This window comes from Protopterus annectens, chromosome 13.part0 (assembly GCF_019279795.1).
Source record: "Protopterus annectens isolate FY-2018-M chromosome 13.part0, PAN1.0, whole genome shotgun sequence".
In the NCBI taxonomy this organism is placed as follows: domain Eukaryota; kingdom Metazoa; phylum Chordata; order Ceratodontiformes; family Protopteridae; genus Protopterus; species Protopterus annectens.
Genome location: NC_056747.1, coordinates 770,429,025 through 770,455,978, shown reverse-complemented (window position 1 = coordinate 770,455,978; position 26,954 = coordinate 770,429,025). Strand labels below are relative to the sequence as shown.

General features: G+C 41.8%; 1 protein-coding gene across 1 annotated transcript in view; it reads right to left on the bottom strand.

Annotated features, from left to right (window-relative positions):
- The window catches only part of CPD (carboxypeptidase D), a gene marked incomplete in the record, with an annotated part of 1,229,184 nt that overhangs the window by 1,073,400 nt on the left and 128,830 nt on the right, over window positions 1–26,954 (bottom strand). The window contains 1 exon segment of the mRNA XM_044054477.1: window positions 26,318–26,565. Within this exon segment, the coding sequence (XP_043910412.1) occupies window positions 26,318–26,565 (248 nt within the window).

Below are 26,954 nucleotides of genomic sequence, written 5' to 3'. Positions count from 1 at the left end.
CGTTGCCACTGGCGTCCCCTGTAGGCACCTCCTCTGGATTGATTTCTGCCTCTGGAACGTCTATTCCTGCCTCTCTGAGATTTAGAGGAGTCTGGAAAGGACCAATTTTTGGAAGGCCAGTTCCTGCTAAACCTTGGGGGCTGAACCTGTAAGAAATCTTTAACTGTTTGTACAGATTTTGCCTTCTCTTCCATTTTCTTCATTACTTGTTGGGCAGGAGAACCAAATAGACTGACCTTATCCATAGGAGCATCTAATAGCTTTGCTTTAACATGATCCGGTAAGACCTGTTCTTTCAACCATGCATGCCTTCTTGTAACTGTGCCAGTCATGGCTGATCTAAATGAAGCCTCCAGTGCATCATAGCCACATTTTAAAGAATGGTTACTAACCTGCTGAATGTTATTCACCATTTCTAGAACATATTTCTTATCTAAGGAATCATCAGAAGACAGTTTCTTAGTTAACTGATCAAGCATAAACTCTTGGTATTGGATCATATGAAACTGACAGTTCAAAGCTCTAGCTGAGAGAGTAGCAGAGGTGTATACTTTTTTACCCCATCTCTCTAAGGACCTGGATTCCCTTTCAGAAGGGAGAGGGTTTTTCGCTGAGGTCGAAGCTACTGCCTTAGGCCCCTGGGAGATATACAAGGCTCCTCTTGCAGATCCTGAGACTAAGTGGTGATGAGTGTCCGGTACCCTGTAAAACCTATCGGGTTTATCAGGGGCTGGAGGTAAAGTATCTGGAGCAGTGCAAACATCATTAAATGCATCATCCACAACAGGAAGAACTGGAGGTATAGCTAAGGGCCTACGTTGCGGTAAGTGTAAAAAGGTCCTAAGCCTTTTTCTTGAATCTGAGAAATCTTGTCCCTGCCATTGGAATTGTTCTCTCATGGCATGTAAGGTTTCCCCAAAGGAAAATTCCTCTGGTGGAGAGGCAGAAGGAATAGATTCTTCAGCATCGGATTCTTCATATGTAGAAAAAGGAGCCTCTGGATGGTCTGTATTGTCTGTATCATCAGAAGAGTCATCTGAGGACACTGGCTCAGGGGGCTCTGCTCTAGGTCTCTTTTCTGGAGGTTGAGAGGCCCTGTCTGGGTGAGATTGGGATCCCCTTATTAAAGAGATGAGATCCTCTGCCAGAGTAAGCATTTGGGAGCTGGAACTGGGCCTATGAGAGGGGGGCTTAACAGGCACAGACTTAGCAGATTTGGCTGCTTTAGCCCTGGCAAAGGCCTTTACAGACATGGCTGCAGGAGGCCTAGCAGCACCACGTGCTGGGGTAGAGACATCCAAAGGGATGGTATCCGATAGTTCTTGAGAAACCACATTAGTAGGCAAAACTTCAGAGGCCGATTCAACTAGGGTAGAAGGGGCCTCGGTAGTAGTCATGGATTCGGCTGAAGATTGAACCGTTTGCTCGGTTTCGGCTGAAACCGAGACACTCGCCATTTGCTTAACCGTGGTTTCGGCCGAAACCGCGGACCGAGAGTGTCGGTCCTTTTCTTTGTGTTTCTTAACAATTTGAGTAGTCGGAGGATCCGACGGCATAATGTACGCAAAATCTGAGCCGAAAAACTGTTCAGCAAACTCCGACCGATGCCTAAGCGTTCGTCGGTTGAAGGAAGCACAGGCTAAACAAGCTGCTACGTCGTGGTCTGGGCCTAAACAAGGTAAGCAGTAAGAGTGGAAATCTTTATGAGGTATTTGTTTCCCACAAGTTAAACAGTTATTCACTTTTTCTGACATCGGCTGAGGCAAGAAAGAGTCCCCAATGGGGTACTTAGCTTTTTAGAAGTCTTCGAAGTAGTATTCGGTAGTAGTAATCCCTGGATCTGACCGACCGGCACTTGCGAACAGCATCTGCTTCGGGCGCCACGCGGCAAGAAAGACGGAGGAAAATGGCGTCGGCTGATGCCTTTATACCCAAAGACCAGCAGAGATGACGTCGGGTGAGTGCGACACCAGCCGAGGCCAGACCCAGACTTTGGAATCTGGCCGACCGAAGGGCTGCCTGACGACAGGACAACCCATTTGTAAGGACTGCAGATGCATCCTTGAAGGACATCCACAGTGCAAAGTGTGTTTAGTTACTTGACTTGCAGAATGCATTAAGTCTTGTAAATCTTTAGATTCTGCACAAGCAGGAAATGAAGACTTTTTTTGTTTAAGGAGTTTCCAAGGTATGTTGCTGATATTTAAGCAAATGGAACTGACAATTTAGTGCCCCGATAGCAAGAGTAGCTGAGGTGTACACTTTTTTACCCCATCTGTCCAATGCTCTGGGATCCCTGTCTGAGGGGGTGGGACTCTTAGCAGAGGTAGCTTTAATCCCTTTTGGCCCTTGAGATTTTAAAAAGATATATATGTGTGTCAGGGACTCTGTAGTACCGGTCTGGTTTTCTGGGAGCAAAAGGTAGGGCATCAGGATTCGAGCTGGATTCAAGGAAAACATCATCCATCACATCCAGGACTGGGGGAGGGGGTGGCCAAGGGTCTGCATTGTGGAAGATCTAGTGAGTCTCTTTAGACTGAGGGTAGTCCTGACTCTCTCAAAGGAAATGCTCCCTTAAAGTATGCAGGGTTTCCCCAAAGGAAAAATCCCCTGTGGAAGAGGCTGAAGGAATGGATTCCTCTGCATCAGAATCCTCTTAAGTGAAGAGTGGTTGCATGTCTTCATAGTCAGATGCATCAGATTCATCAGACTCTTGTTCAGACAAAACTTCTGAGGACAAATCTCTTTTCCTTTTGGAGGGGGTAGCTTGGCTTCCCCTAATCAGCATGATAATGTCTTCCACCATTTTAAGCATTTGAGACTGAAGCAAGGAAACAGGTGCCCGAGTGTGGGTAGTCGGTTTCTTGGGTGTGGTTTGAACCCTGAGCCTAAGGAACTCTGTTGTTTTTGAAAGAACGGTAGTCGCAAAAGAAGATGTCAGTTTGTGTTGCGATTTGGTTGTGCAAAGGACTTCCTCTGAAGCCGGTGCCTGCTCAGTTGCTCAGGACCCATCCAAGGTAGAGACAACTGCAGGATCCTAAGATGAAAAGGTTTGCAGCATACCAGATTCTGAAAGGGTCTCGGTAGCAGCCTGCAAATCAACTGAAGTGGGCATCAGGGCTGCAAAAGCACCAGAGTACCGGAGGACTGGAGACTAGCTTAACAGAAGCGTCGTCGGTAGGTTTGGACCTGTGCGGTCTCTCTGTCTTTATCGGAATTCGGGGACTGTAAACGAAAATATCTGGCTACAATAAGGGCCCGATGACGGATAGCTCTGGCATTGAACAAAGCATAGAAGTGACAACGGGGGACGTTGTGGTCTGGGCCTAGACAAGTGACGCAAGTAAGAGTGGATGTCTCGGTGTGGTATTTGCTATCCACAGGTGAGACAATTAACTTTTTTCTGACATCAGTTAGTGCAAGAAAAAAGGATCCTCAAAGAAGACTTCAACTTCAATTCAGAAACAAAAACTCAGGTAGCAGCCAACCGGCATTCATGCGAACTGCTTCGGGCTCCACAGCAAGAAAGACTGATTTAATGGCATCGGCTGCCTTACTTTATACTACTGACGACCTGACGTCAGTCCTCAAGCGATAGCAACCAATGCAAAAATACTAAGTATCTGGTATTCAGGCCAGCCGAGGGCTTACGCTGGCAGGATAACTCTAATGTGATGACTGCAACAGTGAAACATGAAGAACATCAGACTTTGCGCAACGCAAACGGAGGACTGCAATAGTCATCCCTCTGCACAAGGGGTCGACTATAAACAGATACCAGGATCTTCAAACCAATTAGTCTGACTAATTGCACAAACTCCACTCCACACACCTTCAGATAGAAACAACTCTGATCCAAAACAATACCAAAACAGCAAAATCTTCAGAAGTCAGGAATCGAAAAACAGGAACCAAAGTCAAATCCAAAAGCAAATTCTTTATTCTCCAGCGCCTCGGTGCAACCACCTTTCAAGAGTATACATTCTCACTGAAAGAATGGATATATATATACTCATAGCAATTAAACAATTATGTTCAAAAAAATTTTAAAGCAGACACCTCCAGTTTATTTCATTATTCAGTCCACAGGGTGTCATTGTATTGTATTTCAAAATAAAAATACTTTCCTTATATTGTAAGTTATATTTCAAAGCATTTTCATCATTACAAAGACATTTCACACTTTCTAAAATTGTTCCTGTTAAAAATGAAGCATCACTATTATGATAAACACTAAAATGTGTGGCAATAAATTTATTTTCCCTTTTATGTCTTGTGTCTCTAATGTGCTCACCTAACCTAATACGAAACTCTCTTTTAGTTTCACCTATACAATATAATCCACAGGGACAGTGTAAAGCATACACAACTCCCTTGCTTCTACAGGTAAAACTATCGCTTTCTGTGAACCTAATGTTAATATAATTAAATGTTCTAACTATATTCCTACAAACACTGCATCTACTGCAACATCTTGTACCAAATTCACTTAGTGGTCTTGGTAAACAAAATTTTGGCATTACAAATTTACCATGTACCACCATATCTTTCAAATTTCTTCCCCTTTTATAGGAGAATAAAGGTTTTTGTGGCAAAATGTGCATCAACAAACAGGCTTTGCGCAACGCAAACGGAGGACTGCAATAGTCATCCCTCTGCACAAGGGGTCGACTATAAACAGATAGCAGGATCTTCAAACCAATTAGTCTGACTAGTCTCTTATGCAAAGCCAAGGAAAGAATTATCATGGAAATAATTTCCAATGACATAAGACACCTTCACACACTGGGCCCCAACACAGTTTCTTTTAGTCAAAGGCAGGTCATGCCCACTAAACCTGGTGAACTTTTATGAGAAGGTCACCAAGGCAATAGACAAGGGCAAAACCGTGCATATTGCCTACTTTGACTTGGCTAAAGCATCTGATACAAACCCCACTCAGGCATTGTAAACAAACTCGCAGAACTGGTTGTAAACCCCTATGCAACATGCTGAACAGCCAGCTGGCTCACAGACAGGACCCAGGAAGTTAGAATTGGAGAGACCACCTCCATAAAGAGGCTGGTCTTTTGTGGAGACATTCAGGGCTCCATGCGGAGTCCACTCCTCTTTGCCATCTACTTCTCTTAAGTCAAGATCATCATCAAGGACCTGTGCCTGATCAAGTTTGAAGATTATCGTAAACTAGGAGCAGTCACCTTACTGAAAGGTCTAACACAAACAAATGACTAGTGCCGAAGCAATGGCTTAAAACTCAAAGCCAAGAAATACATAATAGCCCTTTTGGGAAGTAGGCCACTGTGGGAAACTACCTCAGCGATAAACCACCACCAAGAATAAACACCTTAGTCAGGGATTTGGGGACATATGCAGATAGTAACCTGGCCTTTGACTAACATGCATCTAAGGTAGTACAAAAGTCATCATATATTGCTCAACTTATAAGCAAGAGCACTGAATTTAAGTCTAGGGAGGTCATCATCAGACTCATCATGGAGTATTACACTCCCTTTGGTATCTATCTGGCTACGCACATGCCGCAACTGAACATCCACAGAGATTCCTCACAAAAAGAATAAAGGGTGTAAATACAACATTCTACATAGACTGGCTCAAAGCTCTCTCTCTCTCTCTCTACAGTCTTGTTTCCTACAGACTGTTGAGAGATTATCTATGCTGGCATACAAGGTCTCCATGGATCCCACTCAGATGGACCTTTTGCATATCTACACAATGAACAGCATCAGAACTATGAGCTCTAAGGAACTAAACTTTGCTTACCACATAAATAGGGCATGGTGGAAGGATATGTATGCATCTCAAAAAATTCCCATTCTCTGGGATATACTTCCAATCCATGTGAAGAAGAGCCCTTCCCTAACCCTATTCAAGCATAATTTGGACCAGTGGATGGGAAATTGAAAATTCACCCCAGGTCTGGCACCCATTTCTCTAATGGACAGAGGCAAAGTAAAATTGTTTAAGATCTTGCCATAACAGTAGATTTCCTACTTCTCCCCATTTCAGTATTCTTTACTCTTGGGATATCCTGTGGAGGACAGCCTAACTCACAACCTGTATACCAAAGCCTTTACACTTTCCAGACATTGTAAGTCAGATGCATGTCTTATGTGCATGGCATAAGGTACACATGTGACATACAGACGCCTAATCCTCAGAACTTAAGTGCCCCAGGAGAATTGTTGGAGCAACCTCAGAGAAAGTAACAACAGGCTCATCTAGAAACAGTATAAGGAGATGAGGTTGGAAGAGGGACCCCTCAGGCAGAAGCTGGGCAACAGAAAATTACAGAGGGCAGGAGGGAGGGACAGAATACTGAAACAGTGAAATGTAGGACATCTACTGTTAAAGCAAGATCTTACACAACTATACTACATCCTTCCTCATCACTGTTGCAGTATTCATTACTATTGGGAGAGTACAAAAGCTACTGGAAAGTATAACAGCAGCAAGACAAAGAACAGCCCTTCACAAAACCATGAAGGATGGCACTGGCAAAACCCACCCTTCCCCTGGAAATGACATCAAACATGTAATGTGTGAACAGAAGACCAAGAAGCAGCTTCCAAAATGGATCTAGAATCCATACTGCTGAAAAAAGCAACAGAAGAGGCTACTGCCCTGGTGGCATGAGCACAAACATAAAAGAAAAGCAGCCTGCCATGAAATGAACAACAAAATGAAATGGACTTAGAAATCCAGGAGGCAATGGCTTGCTTACACACTGGCAAACCCAATTTCCTGGTATGAAAGGAAACAAAGTTGTTCAGATTTTGATGTGTTTTGTCTAATCCAAGTAATATCCGAGCCATTTATGTAAATCCAAAGTGTGTAGTATCCTCTCACTACAGGTCTGTGGAGAAGGGGGAGAAAAAAAAAAAAAAAAAAAAGAGGGAAGCTGGAATAATTCAAGGACAAACCATAAATCACCTTGGGCATAAACAAATTGGTATGAGGAGATGCCCTGCCCTTGTGAAAAAAAACAAAAGGACAAAGCACCATGAGTGCTTGAAGATCAGAGACCATCTTGTCAGAATTAAGAGCCACTGGCAATACATTCTTCTATGTACAATGCTGCAAGGAAGAAAAGGCAGGCTCAAAAGTAGACCTAGTCAATTTTTCAAGAACAAAAGGTCGCAAGGAGGAGAAATAGGCTTTCTCGGAGGCCTAATATGAAGGACTTGTTTGACTTCAAAACTAAAAGCCAAAGGTGGACTCAGAGGCAGAAAGGCAGAAAAAGCTGACAACTGAACTTTAACAGAATAACATGCCAAATCAGCACTAAGCAACTGACGTAAATAAGAAAGGACCATAGGGGCCTCCACATAAAAAGGGTCCAGGTCATGCTTGAGACATCAAATGGAAAATCTATTCCATTAAGCCACATAGAATGTTCTAGTAGTGGGATTTCTGGCTTCCTGTAAACCCAGAAACACATCCTGGGTAACAGTTCTGACTCATTTTAGGCACCAAACTGTCAACTGAAGAGTGGGCAAGTGAGGGTGAATGAGAGATCCCTTGTCTTGTGTGAGAAAACCCATCCTGTGAGGTAACTTGTAATGACTGTCCCTGGAGGTAACTTGTAATGACTGTCCCTGGACAAGTGAAATAGAAGGGGAAACCAATACTATTTGGGCCAAAAGGGAGTCACCAGGAAGACTGTGTGCGCCCACATGACCTTGTGCAGGACACTGGGAAGTACAGGAACAAGAGAATAGTCATACATAAATATTCCCTTCCAAGAAAAAGGCATGGTGTCCACTCTCTAAGCCAAAAAACTTGGCACTCTGGAAAAGAGCTGGGAAAGTTATCCGTTCAGAGGGAAGGCAAAAAGATCTACCCAAGGAATACCCCACTGATGTCAATGTCCATAACACCTCCTTGAGAAGCATCCATACAGGAGGATACCTCCTGCACCTGCTCAAGGACTCTGCCACTAGACAGTACTCTGAAGGGATGTAAACTGCATGAAGAACCAGATGATGGTGAACTGCAAAATCCCAAGTCTGAAGAACCAGCCTGTAAAGAAGATAAGACTTTGTGCCCCCTTACTTGTTGATGTACCACATGAAGTATTGTCTGCAAAAATCTTTACAGGAACTGGAACCCAAAGGGAGTGAAAGGCCTGGAGAACTAGGAGTACAAACCTCATCTCTTTGATATTGATATAGTTGGCCATCTGTTGATGGGACACCTTGGACTTTCAAGGTTGCTGGGGGCAGCTCCCCAACAGTGATCAAAAGCATCTGTATGTGGCTCCTGGGTAGGGAGAGGAACCTGACAAAGCAGACATGGATTTAGGGAAATCTGATGAATTCACCAGCGGAGCTCGAGCTTCAGACCAGATACTCCAAAAGGTAGCAGCACTGGAACCAAAACAGCCTTCAGATACAATTTAAATCATCATGTGGAGTTTGGTAAAAAAAAAAATACGAATGGTGGATGCAATGTACTCCACAGCTCAGAGAAATTCCCTTGCAGAAAGAACTACAAGAGGAAGAAGAGACAAGAAGTAAGCAAAGAGAGGACCTTGGGAGGCAGGAGTACTGCCAACACTGGGATGGTCTGAAACCTATAACCAAAAAACACTTGGTCCTGGCAGTCTCAATACAGACATTTTGAGAATGAGGATAGGGATGCCACTTCTCCATTTTTTTCCACACTATCCGGAAAGCAAACAGACTGTCCGGTAGTCCAGAAAACACTGTACAAACTCCAGTATTCTGTTTCAAAAAGAAACAGACTACTGGAGTTTGTTAAATTGGTGGATACTGGCAAATATCAGAGTAGTGTTTAGCACTAAAACAAAATAGGCACTTCTTGTATCTATCTTTATGGAGAATCTGCCTCTCACGCTCACCTTTTCCCTTCCTGGATGACATGAATACAAAATACAAGGAAAAAAGAAAGGAAGGAACCCCAGCAGGGCACTTATCTGTAGAAGGCTCAGTAGATGAACCAGCTTGGTGAACACTACAGTCTAGATTCAGAGGCAGCTTTCGCACTGACGCCAAAGAAGTTTTAAGGATTGGGTGTCCATATGTCACACATGTACCTTACACCATGCATGTAGGACATACATCTGACGTGCAACGCATGGAAGATGTAAAGGCTTTGGTACACTGGCTGGATGTTGGGATATCCTACCAAGAATAACCAAAGGGTAAAGAATACCGTAACAGGGATAAGGAAAGACACCCATTAAATTATGCCCTAGCTACCATACACTATTTAGAATAATCTGAAAGGTACAATAAATCATGGGATACATTTGTGTTGCATGGCTAGGTTTACAAAGGCCCTAGTGGTTGTTAGCCCAGTTTACACCTATGAACCAGAGGTGACGAACTTTGGGAGAAAAGGAAACCAGAATTAAGTGGGATACGTTGATTCTTTCCACAGAACAAGGTGGTTTTGGACTGTTTGATTTGAATGGATACTTCAGAGAGCCTCCTTTGGTTCTGTGGTTCTCAGGAATATTCTTCCACAGGGCCACCACGATCTAAGGTAGCTGGGGACTCTGTCCCACAAGTCAAGAATAGATGAAGACTGACCACTTCAGATAACCGGTTACTCAGTCCTAGAAAAAAAAATAATCAAAGTCCATGCCGTTTGGTTCCCTAAAGTCCCCCTACCCCTTCACACCAGACTGATACTAATTTCCATTAAATTTACCACTTCCTTTAGATATCTGGGTAGATGGCTAGACTAACCAATTTCCAAAAACACAATAAGAAACTATGAACCAAGATCAGCCACCAACATTTCTGGGCCAAAAGGATCTCTCAGTTCCTCTCTGTCCCTGGCAGAGCAGGTATTGGTAAGGTATCCATCTCACACAACTGAAGTATGGACTCTCCTTGTTTGTCAACAATCCTTCAAACCCTCTCAAATACAAATACTGCCTCACTCTTTCTTGAAAAGGCAAGCCACAGCCAACCTTCTTGGCGCCCTTCTTTTCATAGTACTTCAACAAGGCTACCCCCTTCACTTCATGCTGTCTGCAGCATCTATGATCAATAAACTCAGAAGCAAATGTGCAGAAGTTGCCCTTTCCGCAAACACATTTTTCAAGCTACAGTCTACTAGTCAAAGCTTAGCTTCTCAGTCCTTACCCCCAAATCTTTAGCAGTCACATCCTCAAGACCTAGATGAACTCACCGATTACTCAAGTTTTCAAACCTCACTGTAAGCACGGTCTAAAAAAGCAGTACGAATGCAACTGTCCGAATACAGGGTATATCACATAACTCTGCAACTCCCGTAGAGTAGGTCCCCAACAACAGACACCTTCTCACCCCATTTCTATTCACATACCTGTTCTCAGCTGTCTACCTGGTAGACACCTACCTAGTCCAACATCTCCACAGAATGTAAATTAGTTGCACAGATGTAGGATTACAGAGGACAACCTTTCTATAAACAGCTGAATAAGCTCACTCAAGCTTACTCTCCTTCCTGCTCCTTTCCCCTCTTTTTCTTCCTCCTTCCTACGCAAATATGTATATTTTGCTTCTGAAAAGAGCGACTGCAGCAACTATGTAAACTCCTAAGTAAATGCAGGCACGTATTGTACATGTTTAATGCCATGCTGATGTACAATTTTCTGTTACTATTCATATAACCCAGGTAGAGTCTGTAATTTGACATTTTTGATCAGTACTCTACCCTGGTAAACAAATAATTAATAAAAAAGTAAACAAAAATAAAAAAAATAGCAACATGTTTTTTCGGAGTGTATCAATTTGGCAGATTTAAAAACTCACTGCAGAGTACTTTGCCAGAAATATTGGAACAGCAAATAGTTGCAACAAAGGAAATGATGCTTTTGAGCTAGGACACCAGATCCAATTTGTCTAAATATATTAACAACTTACAAAATTTGACGCTACTGGCTGCCAAAAAAGCAATCTCTACAAAATGGAAATCAAAATCTAAACCATGTGTAACAGAAGTACTAAATATTGTAAACAAGATAAATGAAGTGGACATGAGATCTTTAGGAAATGAAGCAGATTAAATAAAAATAAAAGGAATTTGTGTGAAAAGAATATGCAGAGTAATATTCAGGAGGAGGAGGAGAAGGAGTGAGGTTTAAGTAGTAGCAGTAACTGAGCAATTTATGTAAAGCTGGAGTGAATGATGACTGTTAAAAAATGTAAACTACATGAAAACAATAAAAAAATCACTATGGCTGGTTTTCTTTTCAATTGATGTACGTGTACCAATGTCAGTGCTGCAATTCTGATTTAACACAGATGATTAAAAAAACAACAACTGCTGTATTCTCAAAGCAACCCAGGAATTGACAAGTGCATTGACAAAGTAATCCACGTGTTTTATATTTTCACTTTGGTGGCAAAAAATAGCTAACTGTTGTTTCAAAGGTTGCCGCCTCCTTTACTCCAGGACTTCCTGCAGAGAACCAAGGTGTGGACTGTAACCTCACACTCTGGCATGAAGACTGACATCTGCCTGTGGGCTTACTCAATGCACATTAAGATTTCTCTGCTGCAAAGATCTTAAAGATGGGCATAAATTGTACCCAGCCCTAACTAAAAAAAGACCAACAACCCAAATTAAGAAGACAGTACTGTTCTTGGAGACCTCACTGCTACTTATGGAAGTAATTCAGTCTTCTAGAATGGCACCAAATGGAAAGACAAGCAAGGAAAGATAAAACACTGGCATTCATTCGGTAGCGAGCCCCTGACAAATCAATTTGAGAAAGAGCCACAAACTATACTCACAAAAACCTCATTTAAGATGAGTAACAAGGAAAGAACTTGTCTTTTCTCATTCTATGAAACATTTCAGAAATTTTGAGTACCAGGATAACCCAACAAAATCAAACAGTCAATAAATGAAACAATGTTGCATAATACAACTGAACATTTAAAAAATATTTTTCATACATTCAACTTGGCTTTGATTTTTTGGTCATCACAGCAGCAGTACATGAAACACCAAAATGCATAATGCCAAGCATATACAGCACCAATCATTTTCGCTCTTTTCCTTATACAGTGACCACAGAAGGGGCTATGGAACAGTTTTTAATGGCACACACAGAAGGAAAAGAAGCAAACGCCTCTGATGAGTGCACTGTTTGATGACATACAGCGAGATGATTTTTCATGTGCTAACCTTTCCAAATGTAACCTTTAAGACAGAAGAGTACATTACTCTTAACAGGAACATACAAAATGCTCTTATTACCTGATAAATTCTAAGTTAAAAAAATCCATTCAGTGTGCAGGTTCAAGCCCACAAAAAACTCCCTGTCCTTTCTTGCTGGACCACCATGTCTGATAAACACACCACCACAGCAGATCCAGTTCAATACACTCAGGAACTGGCCTACACTCTCAAGACAGCACAAGGTCTCATACAACATTATTATGGGGTGCAACAGATGTATTCACATGTTAAACAGCAAAAACAGATTACCACGTTTTAAGGTCAGCAGCAGATTTTTCTTTTGTTGATTTCCCTTCCCGTGAACCACTGTCTATTGGGCTTAAGTCATACTCCTCACTTACTGTAGATAAAATGCTTTTGTTTAAAAAAAAAAAAAAGAGAGAGAGAGACAATTACCATAAAGATGAGAAAATCCATCCTTGGTTAACAGCATGGCAAATGACAGCGAGTATTGCAACAACTCAGCACACGAAACTTTTCCACGTTATGAGGTCCCTCCAATTACCCACAAAGCACTGCAAATGCCTTCTTCACAATCTCTCTAGTATATCATACAAAGCAGATAAAAAACATAAGTCTCTGTACCAAATAAGCAAAGGAGTGGAAAGATAGGTGGCTTATGTTACCACTGATGGGCATGCTGACACTGTTCTATCATTACAGAAGTACTTAACTTTTACACCTGGTAGAAGGAGACTTATTCTCTGCAAGAGGAGGACAGTATCCAAAGCCAATACTTCTGGGATATCTCCCCCATAGGAACATAGTCTTAGGACTGTGACCCCCACTAAAAAACTTAGATCTGGATAACACATTCAGAGTACAGCATCTTCTGAAAGTATCCACTGACTACCAAGTAGTTGCTGCACAATTATTATTCAATTCTACATCATGGGAAGAAAAAATAAGACTTGACGGGAAGCAACTGCTCTAAATAGAGGGAATACACTCACTGTGTTAAACACAATGTTTAATGCAGTCTCCAAGACATTTAGCTAGTATCACTTTAAAATAAAAAGCTGCAATTTTTTCCTTAAATATTCAACCATAAAGCAAAGAAGATATTGTGATATTCTTCTAGAGCAGGGTTATTTGGGAAAGAAAACTGGAAGATCAACACCTTAACTTGGTGTTTCAGTTACTTCCTTAAACATACAGGATGAGTTAGTATACAAAGATCCCATGTCTTTAAGAGTGTCACATAAGGTGGTTTCAACACAAAAAAGCCTTTAAGAATCTTTGTGTTATGGTTACAATGAAAAGATTTCCCAAGACAAAAAATTTCAATTCTGCTGAAGCTGCTGATTCAAATGGGGTGTGCGGTAGATCCTGAACAGATGAATTCAAAAGGACAGTACTTTTTGAAGAAGCCCTGAAGAGGATCACACAGTGGATAAAAAAAGTGTACGCACCTTTAATTGATGGCAGGTGTGTACCAAAGAAGACTGAATGCTGGAATTAAATCAAAAGTTGCTTCAACAAGGTATTAGCACCAAAAAAGAAAACACCAACTAGTAAGAACAAAAAATGAGCCACACAGCTGTAAAGTACGAACACAAGAATTTTACTGCAACAACACAGTAAAAACAAGCTGAAGTGCTTTCGTAAGGTACAATGACCAAACTTCATCAGACAAAACTACCCTACAAGAACTCATTTATATTACAGCCCACACCCTTAATAATTGGATTAACCCCTGTTCACCTATTAAATCATTTTACAAATGAACATTAAATCATCCTTCAAAAAAGCATGAATATACATCTTAACGAATACAAAAGTTCGCAGACGACTGCAAACTGGGCGCCATAATCAACTCTCCAGCTGACACAAACATCCTTCAAAAAGGTCTCACAGAGACAGATAACTGGTGCCAGCGCCATGGTTTAAAGCTAAATGCCAAAAAATGTATAGTCATACCCTTTGGCAAAAACAATGTGCCCACAAATTACCACATAGGCGGAAACCCATTAAGTACAGAGAAAGTTATTAGGGACCTGGGGACCCAAGTTGATAGCAATCTCTCCTTTGAAAACCACATTGCCAAAGTGGTTAGAAAGACCGTCTACATAGCCCACCTCATCACGAAGGGTTTCACATCTAGATCAAGAAAGGTAATTGTGCCCCTTTATTCATCCCTCATCAGGCCCATCATAGAATACAATGCCCCTTTACCCGACACCTGCAGCAATTAGAAAGACCCCAAAAGTATCTCACCAAGAGGATCAAGGGTCTCAAACAGATGCCATATGCTGCTCGGTTAAAAAAACTCCAGCTCTACTCAGTTGCATACCGCCTACTTCGAGGCGATCTAAGCCTGACATACAAAGCTATGTCAAATCCAGAATTAATGGACATGCTCCACCTCAGTAAATCTAAATCCCTTAGAGCCACACACTCGAGGGACTTGAACCTCAGCACAGAAATAAATAGAACTTGCTGGAGGGACAGGTTCATAACCCAGAGGCTCCCTTCGCTCTGGAATAGAATTCCAGTTCATGTGAGGCAGAGCACCTCACTGAATCTCTTCAAGAAGAATCTCGATAAGTGGTTGGGGGATCGTAGGTTTGTCCCAGGGATTACTCCAGTGTCACTATTAGACAGAGGCACAGTAAACTAAACCTTAAAAAGGGCACAGTATGCTCAAATCAAGGGGTGGCGTAAGCCATACAGAATCGGGCTAGGCTTATAATTGCCCCAGGGCAGATAGCCTAGTATGAACCTATGAACAAAAAAATATATATAAAAACATAGAACTATAGATACTACTGCCAAATACATACTGCACCATTTATACAAAATACATAAAAAATAATGCATATGTATACACATACATCTACACACATAAACATTACCTATCTAAAACTCTGAGCTTCAATTTACTACTAATGGAAATTGCATCATTCAAACCTGGGGGTACATGGGAAGACCTGCCACCAAATGGCCTTGTCTTCCAATACCAATCTCAAAGGGCCACCTCTGTCCCCTTGTTTGACCTGTTGCAACACCACAAACTTAAAAACATGGTCAGGAAATTTATTAATATGTCTATATAATGCATTATTATTGTCACACCAACGAACATCATACAGGTGCTCATATATCTGCTGGGCCAACTTACGTTGGTTCTTCCCAACATAAAAACTGGGACATTGGGAACACAAAGCGGCATATACAATCACCCTGTGTGTGACAACTAAACTTATCCTTAACATTAATTTCCCTATTACATATCCTAACCTTAGATGTGATCAAAATATGTTTACACTGACTGCACATTCCACAAGCAGCCATTTTCCTTGCATATTGGTATCCTTAGCATGCTCCAAAATATTTTTAATATCTCTATCCCTCCAGAACACAAATTCAGGGTATTCAAACAAAGCCCCCATAACTGGTTCACTTCTAAAAATACCCCAATTTTTAACAACTGTGTCCTGCAAAACATAACTGTCACCAGAGAAAGTAGACACAAAGGGGCAGGAGGGCTCATTGCCCACCCAAGCTCCCCTACATGTAACACTCACCCTTCGTATAGGGCCCCCCCCCCCCCATGATCATCTGGGTTCCCTTCTGTGCCAGTTACAGGTATTGATCCAATGGACCTCAAAGAGCTTTCCCCAGGAATATTCAAAATGGGTTTATAAAATCCCTTGGTGCGTTTGTCAACCACTTCCTTCCTGATATTATCAATAAAATACTTCGGATAAGCCCTGACCATAAACATTTGACACAAAGTCACATTCCTCTAAGAAGTCAGAATAACTAGACACCATCTGGGCTGCTATCACCAACTGTCCCTTGATAATACCACATTTGACATGCATAGGGTGGTTACTGCAAAAATGCAATATGCTGTTGGAATACGTTGGTTTCCTATATATTGTTGATTTTAAAGAACCATCCCCAGTTTTAGCCAATAACACATCCAAATAAGATACCTTGGTTAAATCAAGTGTATGTAAATTTCAAAAAAGTAGTACTCCCATTGATAAAACTCAAATTCCGATATGCCTTCCTCAGTTCCCTTCCAGGCAATAAATAAATCATCCAAGTATCTTAAATATAATGTAGTAATATGAAAAAATGGAGAGAGAAAAAGATGGCGTTTTTCCCACCAAGCCATAACTATATTTGCAAAAAGGGGGCCACAGGCAGAACCCATGGCCACCCCTAACTGTTTAAAATAGTGTCCCTCGAAATAGATGTAATTATTTTTGAGCATCAAATCCATCACTTGTGTACAAGTGTTGTTATTATCTTGAGGTAACCCAAATTCCTCATACAAAAAAAATCAGAAAACCAATTTAAACCAACATCCTGCGGGATGAAACTGTAAAGTTCCTTAACATCAATAGTTAAGAAAATAATATCCTCGTTAGCCATGTTTAAGCAATTACACTTCTCCAAAAAGTGTCAAGAGTCACAGCAAAGATGTGGAATAGCCATGACCCTTTCTTTCAATTTATGGTCCAAATACTTAGCAGCATAGCTAGTTTTGGACCAACAAGAATCAACAATGAGTCTAAGTGGGGATTGACCAAATCCTTATGGATCTTAGGGATCCCAAAGATCCCAGGAACACGGTATTAGTTTAAGGGTGTGCGCACTTATGCAACCAACGTATTGTAAGTTTATTTTTTTATATATTTTTTTCACCCAACAGATTTGTTTGTTTTTCAATTGAACTGTACAGGTTATGGGTCACATTAAAGGTTGGAAAAGTTCTGAAATGATTTACTGTGGTCTCATTTTTTTATATCACAAAAACCTGTATTTTAACAGGGGTGTGTACATGTTTTATATCCACTGTATTACAGGAGCTTATGGGCCATTTGCTCATGGCTCACCTGGTCACAGTCATTTGCCTGGAGAGTAAAAGTACCCGCTTTTCCAATAGCATGATCCTATTACTGCCACAGCTATGCTAACCAAGAGCCCTAAACTCTTGTCACTTGCTAAACCCAGTCCCAATCCTTGCTCCCTAATCATAATTTCAAACCTCACTCCCTAAACCTAAACATCCCATATGCATACTAATCCTAATCCCTAACCTCATTCCCTAACCCTAGTCCAAAACACTGCTCTTTAAACCTGAAAAACTCTGCAACACTAACTCTAACTCAGACTCTCAGTGGGTTCTTAACCTAACCCTACAACTAATAAATGCAAACTCCCACACACTCTCCATGGCTGTTCCACTTACCTGGGTTTCTGCAAGCAACAAAGATGGCAGCACTGCTCAAACCCAAACTGCCACTGAGTTCCATGAGAGCTGAATGGGGAAATGAGCACACAGCTGTGAGATTGTGGACCATGAGAAGTCAGACTTCAGTTAATTGGGGTACAACCCACTGCAAACCTTCAAGAATGGTAAAGATGAGAAATATGATCCTGGATGACAACTAGAAACACTTGCTGGATTTCGACAACAGAATAAAAGACCCCAGAGTCAGTAATATGGGCACAGTACTCCAAAACAGAAGTAAGTGGAGTTAAAGTCTCCAGGCCTCTTGATGAAGTCTATATGGACAAGTATCAGGTCTCCAGAAAGAATCAGTAATCTGAACTACCCTAGAAGGAAAACTGGAGCTACAGGACATCAACAGAAGCAGATGAACCATTCAGTTAGATTTGGAAAGTGGAGGCCTGGAAGATCTGTCCAAGAGATGAGATAATATGGTCTTTAATAAAGTCACACTTGTGCTCTAACATGTGAGACATAACCAAGGGAAATCACACTTGTCAAGACCAAAGGTTGGCTATAAGAATGACTATGGAAGGCAGCATCCCTGGGTCAGCCCCCCCGCCCCCCCATGGAGGAATGAAGGAGTAAACAGTGCTGCACTTATTTGCTGTGATTGTGAAAAAGACTCTGCAAGGCTTTCCCTGATGACAGAAAAGTTCCCACCATACAGAGGGACTAAAGGACCACTTGTACTTTCTTTAGCTAGCTGTCTGCTGACAAAGTGGCTGGATGGCATATTCCATTCTCAGACTTTATTATTATACTTTCCCGGTTAACAAATGTAAAATAAAATTTATCACTTCTCAGTCTGCTAGAAGTGTATTCTCCATTAGTTATCAATGTGCCATACAAATGTAAAATAAAATAAAATGCATCACTTCTCAGTCCTACAGCTAGAAGTGTATTCTCTATTAGTTATCAATGTGCCATAGCATAGTCACATTGTCAGACTGGACGGCTCTCACATCCTGAGGTAGAGACTAATGAAATGCTAGAACAGTGCAGAGGACTTCCCTCAAATCCAGAATACTGCTGTCTGTTCATGACTAGACACCTCTGACAGCTTGCAAATGGCAATGTACCATCCCTCTCTTTACAGCACAAGTGTCTATGGAGACGAAAGCCATGGGAAGGATAATTTGTAATGAATTACCTCACACCAGATTAGGCAGATGCATCTCTACCACTGTAGATCTGTCTTGCAGATTCCAGAATATCTGACCTGCTGAAACACTGCACTGGGCATCTGTGATTACTGAACTCAAAGTGCTCAATGTAAAACTAACACCTGGTGCCTGGAAAATGGTGACACTGAACAGCCACTACCATCAAGCCCAAGGTTCTTAGGCACAGGTAAGCAGTGGCTGTTAAAGAAGTTATGAGTTGGTGAACCTTGTGCTGGAGAGACTGTTTCCTGTCTAGAGGGCAGGAGGCTCTTACTACCCTAAACAGATTGCAGCCTATGAATATGAGCAGCTGAGAGGGCTCCAAATAAAACGCTGCAAGATTTAATGTTATTCTAAAGGACTGCAAGAGGCTGACCAGGTACTTTCAAGAAGAATCCAGGTTGGCCATGGAGAAAGGAGCCAAGAGCCAGTCAACCATGCAGGGAATAATGTTGGCTCTCTGTAGCCTCTAATTCAGTGGTAAAGTGAATGCAAATTTGGTGAACACCCCAGGTAGTGTGTAAAAATAACATGGGGAGCTGTAAAATGATAAACGGATAATGACTGGCTCCTACCTGGAAGTGTGAATACCTTCTGGACTCCTCCTCTATCATGATGTGAATTCAAGTTTTCTGAAAGTCCAAACATCACATCCATTCTCCCTCAAGTATGGAAGGATGAGTTGTACCATGATCACATGAAGGGTTTTCTGGGGATACTGTTCAGGTTGTTTTAAGTCTACAACAGGCCTGAGATCCATTGTTCTGTCTGGTACTGAAAACAACTGAGGTTACACTAATTATTTCTGGTCTGGTGGGACCTCTTCAATGGTTATTTTTGCAAGAACACTGCTGAACTCTCTTCTTGCTGTAGTCTTCTGATGGCATTAGAAGTTGGGCAGGACTGAAAAAATGGACAGATAAGGAGTGTGGAAAGGGGCTGTATAAACTCTCTATACTACTGACATTTACTAACTCTCTGGTGATGGTTACCAAAGAAGTGCATTTAAGTTACCTGTAACACATTGCACTTAAGCTACCTGGCACTTACTCACTAAAGCAATTATACAAGTCAGCACTAAAAATTAAAAGCACTACACCCTCACTCCCCATTGGCCCTTGTTTTCAATTATAAAGGAATTCCCAATATTATTCTAGCATGTCCAAAGGTCAGTTGTCAATCTCCTCTCCGGTCCAGCTGGTGAATCTGGGAATCTTGAGGCAATGTTACAACTGCTTCATGTACACAGACAACCCTCTCCTCCTCCCAACAAATTCCAACACATGTGAGAGATGCAACCATATAGCCAAACTGGAGGCTAAGCTCTCTCAACTCAGTACTGGCATAACCAGTCAGGAGGAGAAGGAAACCACACTCACTACAATTCCAGTCTCACATAGACCTACCACGACAGCAAACCAAACACATAATCACACAAAAACATACTCGGAGGCTCTAAATAAAGATCTGCCTAAGCAGCAGAGACCTCCAAAGCAGACACCCAAGCAACCGCTACCCCAAAACAAAACACGTGCAACACATATCTCACAAAGCCAGTGTGCCGAACAGTCACAGCCTTTAAGGCTAAACAACACACCTGATACACTTGTAATAGGTGACTCTATAGTCAGGCACACTGACGTCCCGCTCACCAGGCTGAACAAGGAGAAGGTCACGGTGAGCAGCCTGTCGGGCGCTAGGATCGGCCACATAACACAAGCACTCAGGTCACTCCAAGGCGAGTACAAATATGACTCAGTCATTGTCCATGCTGGTGTGAATGACCTGAGACGTACCTCCCTGGACTACATGAAGAGAGACATAGAGGAGTTCTCTGAGCATGTAGCCCAGGCCGGTATGACCCTGACCTTGAGTAGCATCTTACCCTCACCAAGAATGATGCCACAATATGAAGACAAGATGATCAATTTCAACAATTGGCTTAAGTATTGGTGTCATTCAAAGGGGATCCAATGCCCGTCAGCCTGGGATGATCTGCTCGACAAGCCACAATGCTTCGCTAGGGACGGCTTGCACCTGTCACCCCTGGGCTTTCGGATATTGGCAAAGGCTCTTGCTACCCCCATAGTGCCTTTTTTAGGCAGGGCTCAAAAGACAAACCCACCTCCATAGGTATTACAAGGGATAAGAAACTAAGAGTAATGCTACTCAATGCCAGAAGTCTAAACCTCAAGATGCACGCACTCGAAACTCTCCTTAGCATGGAGAACATTGATATCTGTGCAGTAACAGAAACCTGGTTCAGGGCTCCTGAGAGCACCCCAACACTACCAGGTTATACCTCATACCATGCTTTTCGGCCCCAAAACTTGGACCGAAACACAAAAGGAGGGGGGAGTATCGATATTCAAAAATACCCACACCTCCAGGTTGGTGTCAAAGCACGAAGCATCAGAGACTATCCATGTGTAACTAACAGTGGGTAAAACTGCCTTCCAGTTTATAGCCTGCTACAGACCACCCTCCCAAACGCAGGAACCCCACTCGGCCTTCCTGAGAACACTGGAAAATATGAAGGTCTCTCCAAACACCATTATATTGGGCGACTTCAACTACCCAAACATAGACTGGGAGCATTACTCTAGCTCCAACACCCTAGCCCAAAGATTCCTAGAATTCATAAACTCAAATGCTATGGAACAACTTGTTACCACTCCCACAAGAGGGGAAAACATACTGGACCTGATCATCACCAACATGGGGACTCTATGCTCCAGACCAGAAGTGTAACCCTCACTGGTAAGATCAGACCATAAACTGATCTCACTGGATATTCACATCCCGACCCCACCCCCTGCCCAGAAAATCACAGTGAAAAACTTCTCTAAAGCAAATTTCACACTCCTCAAAACCGAGGTGGAATCCTTCAAAGCCCCCGGGCCTGTGGAAAATACGGCCCAGACCGCAGAATCCTTTATATTCTATGAACACCTTCAGGAATGCATGGATCATGCAATCCCAAATAAAATCAAGACCCAATCCTCCAAAGGCAGACGTCCTGTCTGGTGGACCCCAGCCATAAACAAACTATACAATAGAAGGAGGAAGCTACTACATGATAGAGCAAAATCCCAAAAAGGGAAGGCATCTCTGATCAGTAATAGCAAAAAACTAAGGGCACTCATAAAATCGTCTAAGGCCAGCTTCGAGAGAAATATTGCACAGGACACTAAGGATAATCACAAGGCTTTCTTTAGTTATGTTAGGAACCTGGGTGAGAATTCCCAGATATGCTCAGAATTAGTCCAAAATGACAAAAAATACACTGAACCCACAGACATTGGCAACATCCTAGCTGACAGGTTCAGCGCAAACTTCTCCCCCCCCCTCCCCACCAAAAGGGCAAATATCTATCCCAGCAGAGTGCTGCCCCCCTGACATCTCAGATGCTCAGGTAACAGCCGCCCTCTCCAAAGCAAAAAACACAGCATCAATGGGACCAGAAGGGTGTCCCGGGCTGCGTCCTACATGAACTCCAAGAAGAGCTAAACCCAAACATAAAACTACTGTTCAATCTCAGCCTTACTACAGGATATGTACCCAAAGAGTGGCGTACAGCCACAGTGGTCCCTCTCCACAAAGGTGGTGCCTCAACGGACCCTGGAAACTATCGCCCCATAAGCCTGACTAGCTTGGTATGCAAAGCTATGGAAAGGATCATCATGGACCTCATAAATAAAGATATTGGGGACCTACAAACACTGGATCCTACCCAGTTTGGCTTTGTTAAGGGCAGATCCTGCCTCTTAAACCTGGTCGACTTCTTTGAAACAGTCACCAAGGCCATTGACGAAGGGAAGGTGGTCCACACAGCCTACCTGGACCTCGCAAAAACCTTCGATACAATATCCCACTCGGGCATTATAGATAAGCTCACCAGCTTAAATATAAACCCCTATGTCACTAGATTGGTTGCAAACTGGCTCAAGGACAGAACCCACATGGTTAGAATTGCTGGAGCCATGTCAGACTCCAAACCAGTTACAAGTGGCGTCCCACAAGGCTCAGTCCTGGGACCTCTCTTGTTCGGTATATATTTCTCGGAGGTACAGGCCAACACGGAAGGACTGTAGCTGACCAAGTTCGCAGATGACTGCAAACTGGGCACCATAATCGACTCTTCAGCCGACACAAGCATCCTCCAAAAGGGCCTCAAAGAAACAGACAACTGGTGCCAGAGCCATGGCCTCAAGCTAAACGCCAAAAAGTGTATAGTCATCCCCTTTGGCAAAAACAAAGTGCCCACAAATTACCACATAGGTGGTAATCCATTAAGTACAGAAGAAGTAATTAGGGACCTGGGGACCCAAGTTGATAGCAGTCTCTCATTTGACAACCACGTGGCCAAAGTGGTTAGAAAAACATTTTATATAGCCCACCTAATCATGAAGGGATTCACATCAAGATTAGGGGAGGTCATCGTGCCTCTTTACTCATCCCTCATCAGGCCCATAATCAAGTACAATGCCCCTTTTGGGATGTACCTTACCAAACACCTGCAGCAACTGGAAAGACCCCAAAAGTACCTCACCAAGAGGATCAAAGGGCTCAAACAGATGCCATATGCTGCCCGGTTAAAGAAACTCCAGCTCTACTCAGTGGCATACCGCCTGCTCAGAGGCGACCTGTGCCTCACGTATAAAGCCATGTCCAACCCGGAATTAAGAGACATGCTGCACCTCAAAAAATTCAAATCCCACAGAGCTACACGCTCGAGAGAGTTGAACCTCAGCACTGAAATAAATAGGACATGCTGGAGGGGCAGATTCATAACCCAGAGGCTCCTTCACTCTGGAATAAAATCCCAGTCCAGGTTAGGCAAAGTCCCTCATTGACTCTCTCTTCAAGAGGAATCTTGATGAGTGGATGGGAGATCGTAGGTTTACCCCGGGTATCACTTCTGTGTCACTGTTAGACAGAGGCACAGTATACTAACCTCGAAAAAGGGCATAGCAAAATTAATTTAAAATGGGTGGCGAAAGCCAAAGATACTCTGGATAGGCTTATAAATGCCCTAGGGCAGATAGCCTAGTATGAACCTATGAACCTATAATACAGATGCCCCCCCCCCCAATTTCTTCAAAATGGGCAAGGTCTCAAATGTGTGGTGAACATGGACCACATCCACCTAGTTGGTATTAGAGGCCTCTTTTTTAGGGGAAAGGGAAGACTGCTCATTTTCTTCTACACTGCATTTCTTCCCCGCTGTGCTGACACTGCATTTGACCCACAATTCTCTGCTTCCTTAAAGACACTGTGGAAGGTGAAATTTTAAACCACCAGCAGGGTGTAAAATGTACACATCTGTCAGGTGTGCTTTTACTTCAGCATCAAACAGGCAGAGGCTCTGAAACGGCCAGCTCAAAGATCATCTTCATGTTCTCAGTGAAATAAGTCAACCTGAATCAGGGTATGCTAGTGCACAAAGATCCAGCAGGACAGACCACCCACATCATAAGGTTCTACATCAACATAACAGCTGCCAAATGGAATAACATTTGCTTGAGGGATCTGTCAATCAACTGTTCAGTGACTGGCACATTTTACTGATCATGTCTCACTGGAAATCAGTTTTGTGGAATAAATCATTTAGAGTCTTGACATAAAATGTAAATGCATAGGCAAACTTTCCAAGGACGTCTACAATCCTAGACTCCTTACCCATGAGTATGAACTGCTAGGCTCTGGGGAATTAAGAGCCTTTTACGGGCTGGTGTTGCTAATGATACTGACTAACCTTATCTGACAATAAGGTCAAACTCTGAATTTTAGGAAAAAAAAATCTCTGAAGAGATTTGTTTTCTGCTGTCTACAAAATTACTTTAAGCATTATATCAATCATTTTTCTTTTGGCTCTGAAGAGAAAGGCCTGGTCTTGTCAGGCTTACAAGTCTTACTGTACCCTGCACAAAAGGCAGAAGATACAGGTTTGTTACATGCAGGGAGCATGTCTCCAAATGAGATCACTAGATTGAGCAAAGAAAAGAAACAGACAGATATAAACTTAAATGTTTTTTTTTTGTTTTTTTTTACATCCTGAAGCATATATGGTTGAAGGACTGGCAGTCAGAATGCTAAATGCATTCTTCTTCCAAACAAGCAAAAATAAACACTGATGCTGGTCTTGTGACAGGAATTTACTGCTGCACTCACATTTTTTAAACCCATGGTCCGCAGCCGACAAAGTAAAGACCGTCTTAAAAGAAACAATGAAGGAAAGATTTTTTTTTTTTTTTTTAACTAATGGAAACCGAAATAGTAATTCATTAAAAGTATGAAATAAAAAGCTCAAAGTTAAAGACACAACAAGTCAAAAAATGCCAAATAAGGCCACAGGGCAGGGACTGAAACTGCAGGGGGAAACTCCAAAAAACATAACCTAAAACAGAATCTAACGGGTGAACACTACAAACAGAATGAAGAAAAAACAGTTATATGGATGGAAACAATACGTACAGTTTAGCAAAAATGGGTGTCAAATTAACAAAAAGTAGTCTGTGGCCATTTTTGACTGTTGATCGCTTCTTCGTGTGAAAACAGATCTGGACAGGAAGGTAATCACAGTGCATTGTAGAATAAGGGGGATGCCTATTAAAATCAGAGAACATTTTATGTGCTGTCCCAACATATTTTGGCATCAGTCCTACTTTTTCTAAGGACAAATCTCCACAAACTCAACCTTTGGTTACTGAAGCAAGACAGTCTACGTATTGCCAACTGGCATCTCATCAGCGGAAAAAAAAAAAAAAAAAAAAAAAAAAGCTTGGTTCATCTCAATAACCCCCTCAAAGCAGGAATACAATACAGTAAAAAAGCCAGAAAACACATCTATTGGCAAGCAGTATTGGTTATGCAGTCTGACACAGGATTCAGTAGCAAGCTTGACCATTGAATGCTTAACTGATGCAGACAGGATCTCAAGAAATATTGCTCAGACAGAAAAATGAGGATCATTTACCAAATATATTAATTCCCTTGATGAGACTGTACCACACTACCTCAACAAGGCAGGGCTGCAATGTGACGAATGGTACCAGAAAAAAAATAAAAATATATATATATATCTATCTATATATATATATATATATATATATATATTATATATCTATATATATATATATATATATATATCTTATATCTATATATCTATATATATATATATATATTATATATCTATATATATATATATATATACATCTTATATCTATATATATCTATATATATATATCTATATATATATATATATATATATATATATATATATATATATATATATCTTATATCTATATCTATATATAATGACCTATGCTCCATTTTCAAGGCAAACTAGAAGCTAGATGTAGGCTGGTCCACACTGTTCCATATTAGGTGACAGTGGTAATGCTGAGAGATCTCAAGTGCAGCTAGGAATACAAAAATGCATTAAAAAAAGGGAGCCTGCAACAAGTCTTATTTTCAGATGGTAAATGCAAGACGCGGACCTAAACAAAGTCCTTAGCAGGTGAAATAATCAAAAAGAGCAAAAAGAAAAGCAGACAGAAAACAAAAATTCCTAACAAGCTGCAGCAGATTGGTTCAAGGCTCTGGACTAATCTTACTATTTTGTTCAGTAAACTGTAGTTCACGCTGTGTTGGTCACCAACCTAAGCTAAAAACTCACCTGGAACATCATACCATTCTGCTCCATTAGTGATACCATCTTTAAATGTCTCTCCTACATCACCAGGGCACTTAGGGTTGCCAGTTTTCATTATTGGATGTACAGCAGCATAACTCTTTGCAAGGTACTGAAACACAGCATCATCGGAGGACCTGCTGTATGCTCCTGTTGTTTGATGAGAAGGGGTGTCATCAAATGGGTAGCTTGCCACTACTGTGCCGCCATGTAGATTTCCAGACAGAACAAACCTGACAACAAAACAGAGGCTAGTTAGCTTTCTGTCCTTTACTACTAAACACACATGCCAATCTGTACAATTTAAATATTCATACAACAGGAACAACACATAATAAAAGCAAACTTTACGGATACTTGATTCAAAAACAAACTCAGCTAAACTCACACAGCAGGATATAGAAATTAAGACAGCATTACTGAAACTGAACAAACTTCTATGAACACTCACATAGGCATTACTGAATATTCACTTCTGAAGCGGAGGAATTAACAATTATCTCTAGAAAAACACCATCAAAGCTACATATGATGCACTCACCACATGCTCACAGACAATGATATAACTAAATATACTCCCTCAAGGTTAGAAAGACTACAATCAAGCCCAGATGTTGGGCCA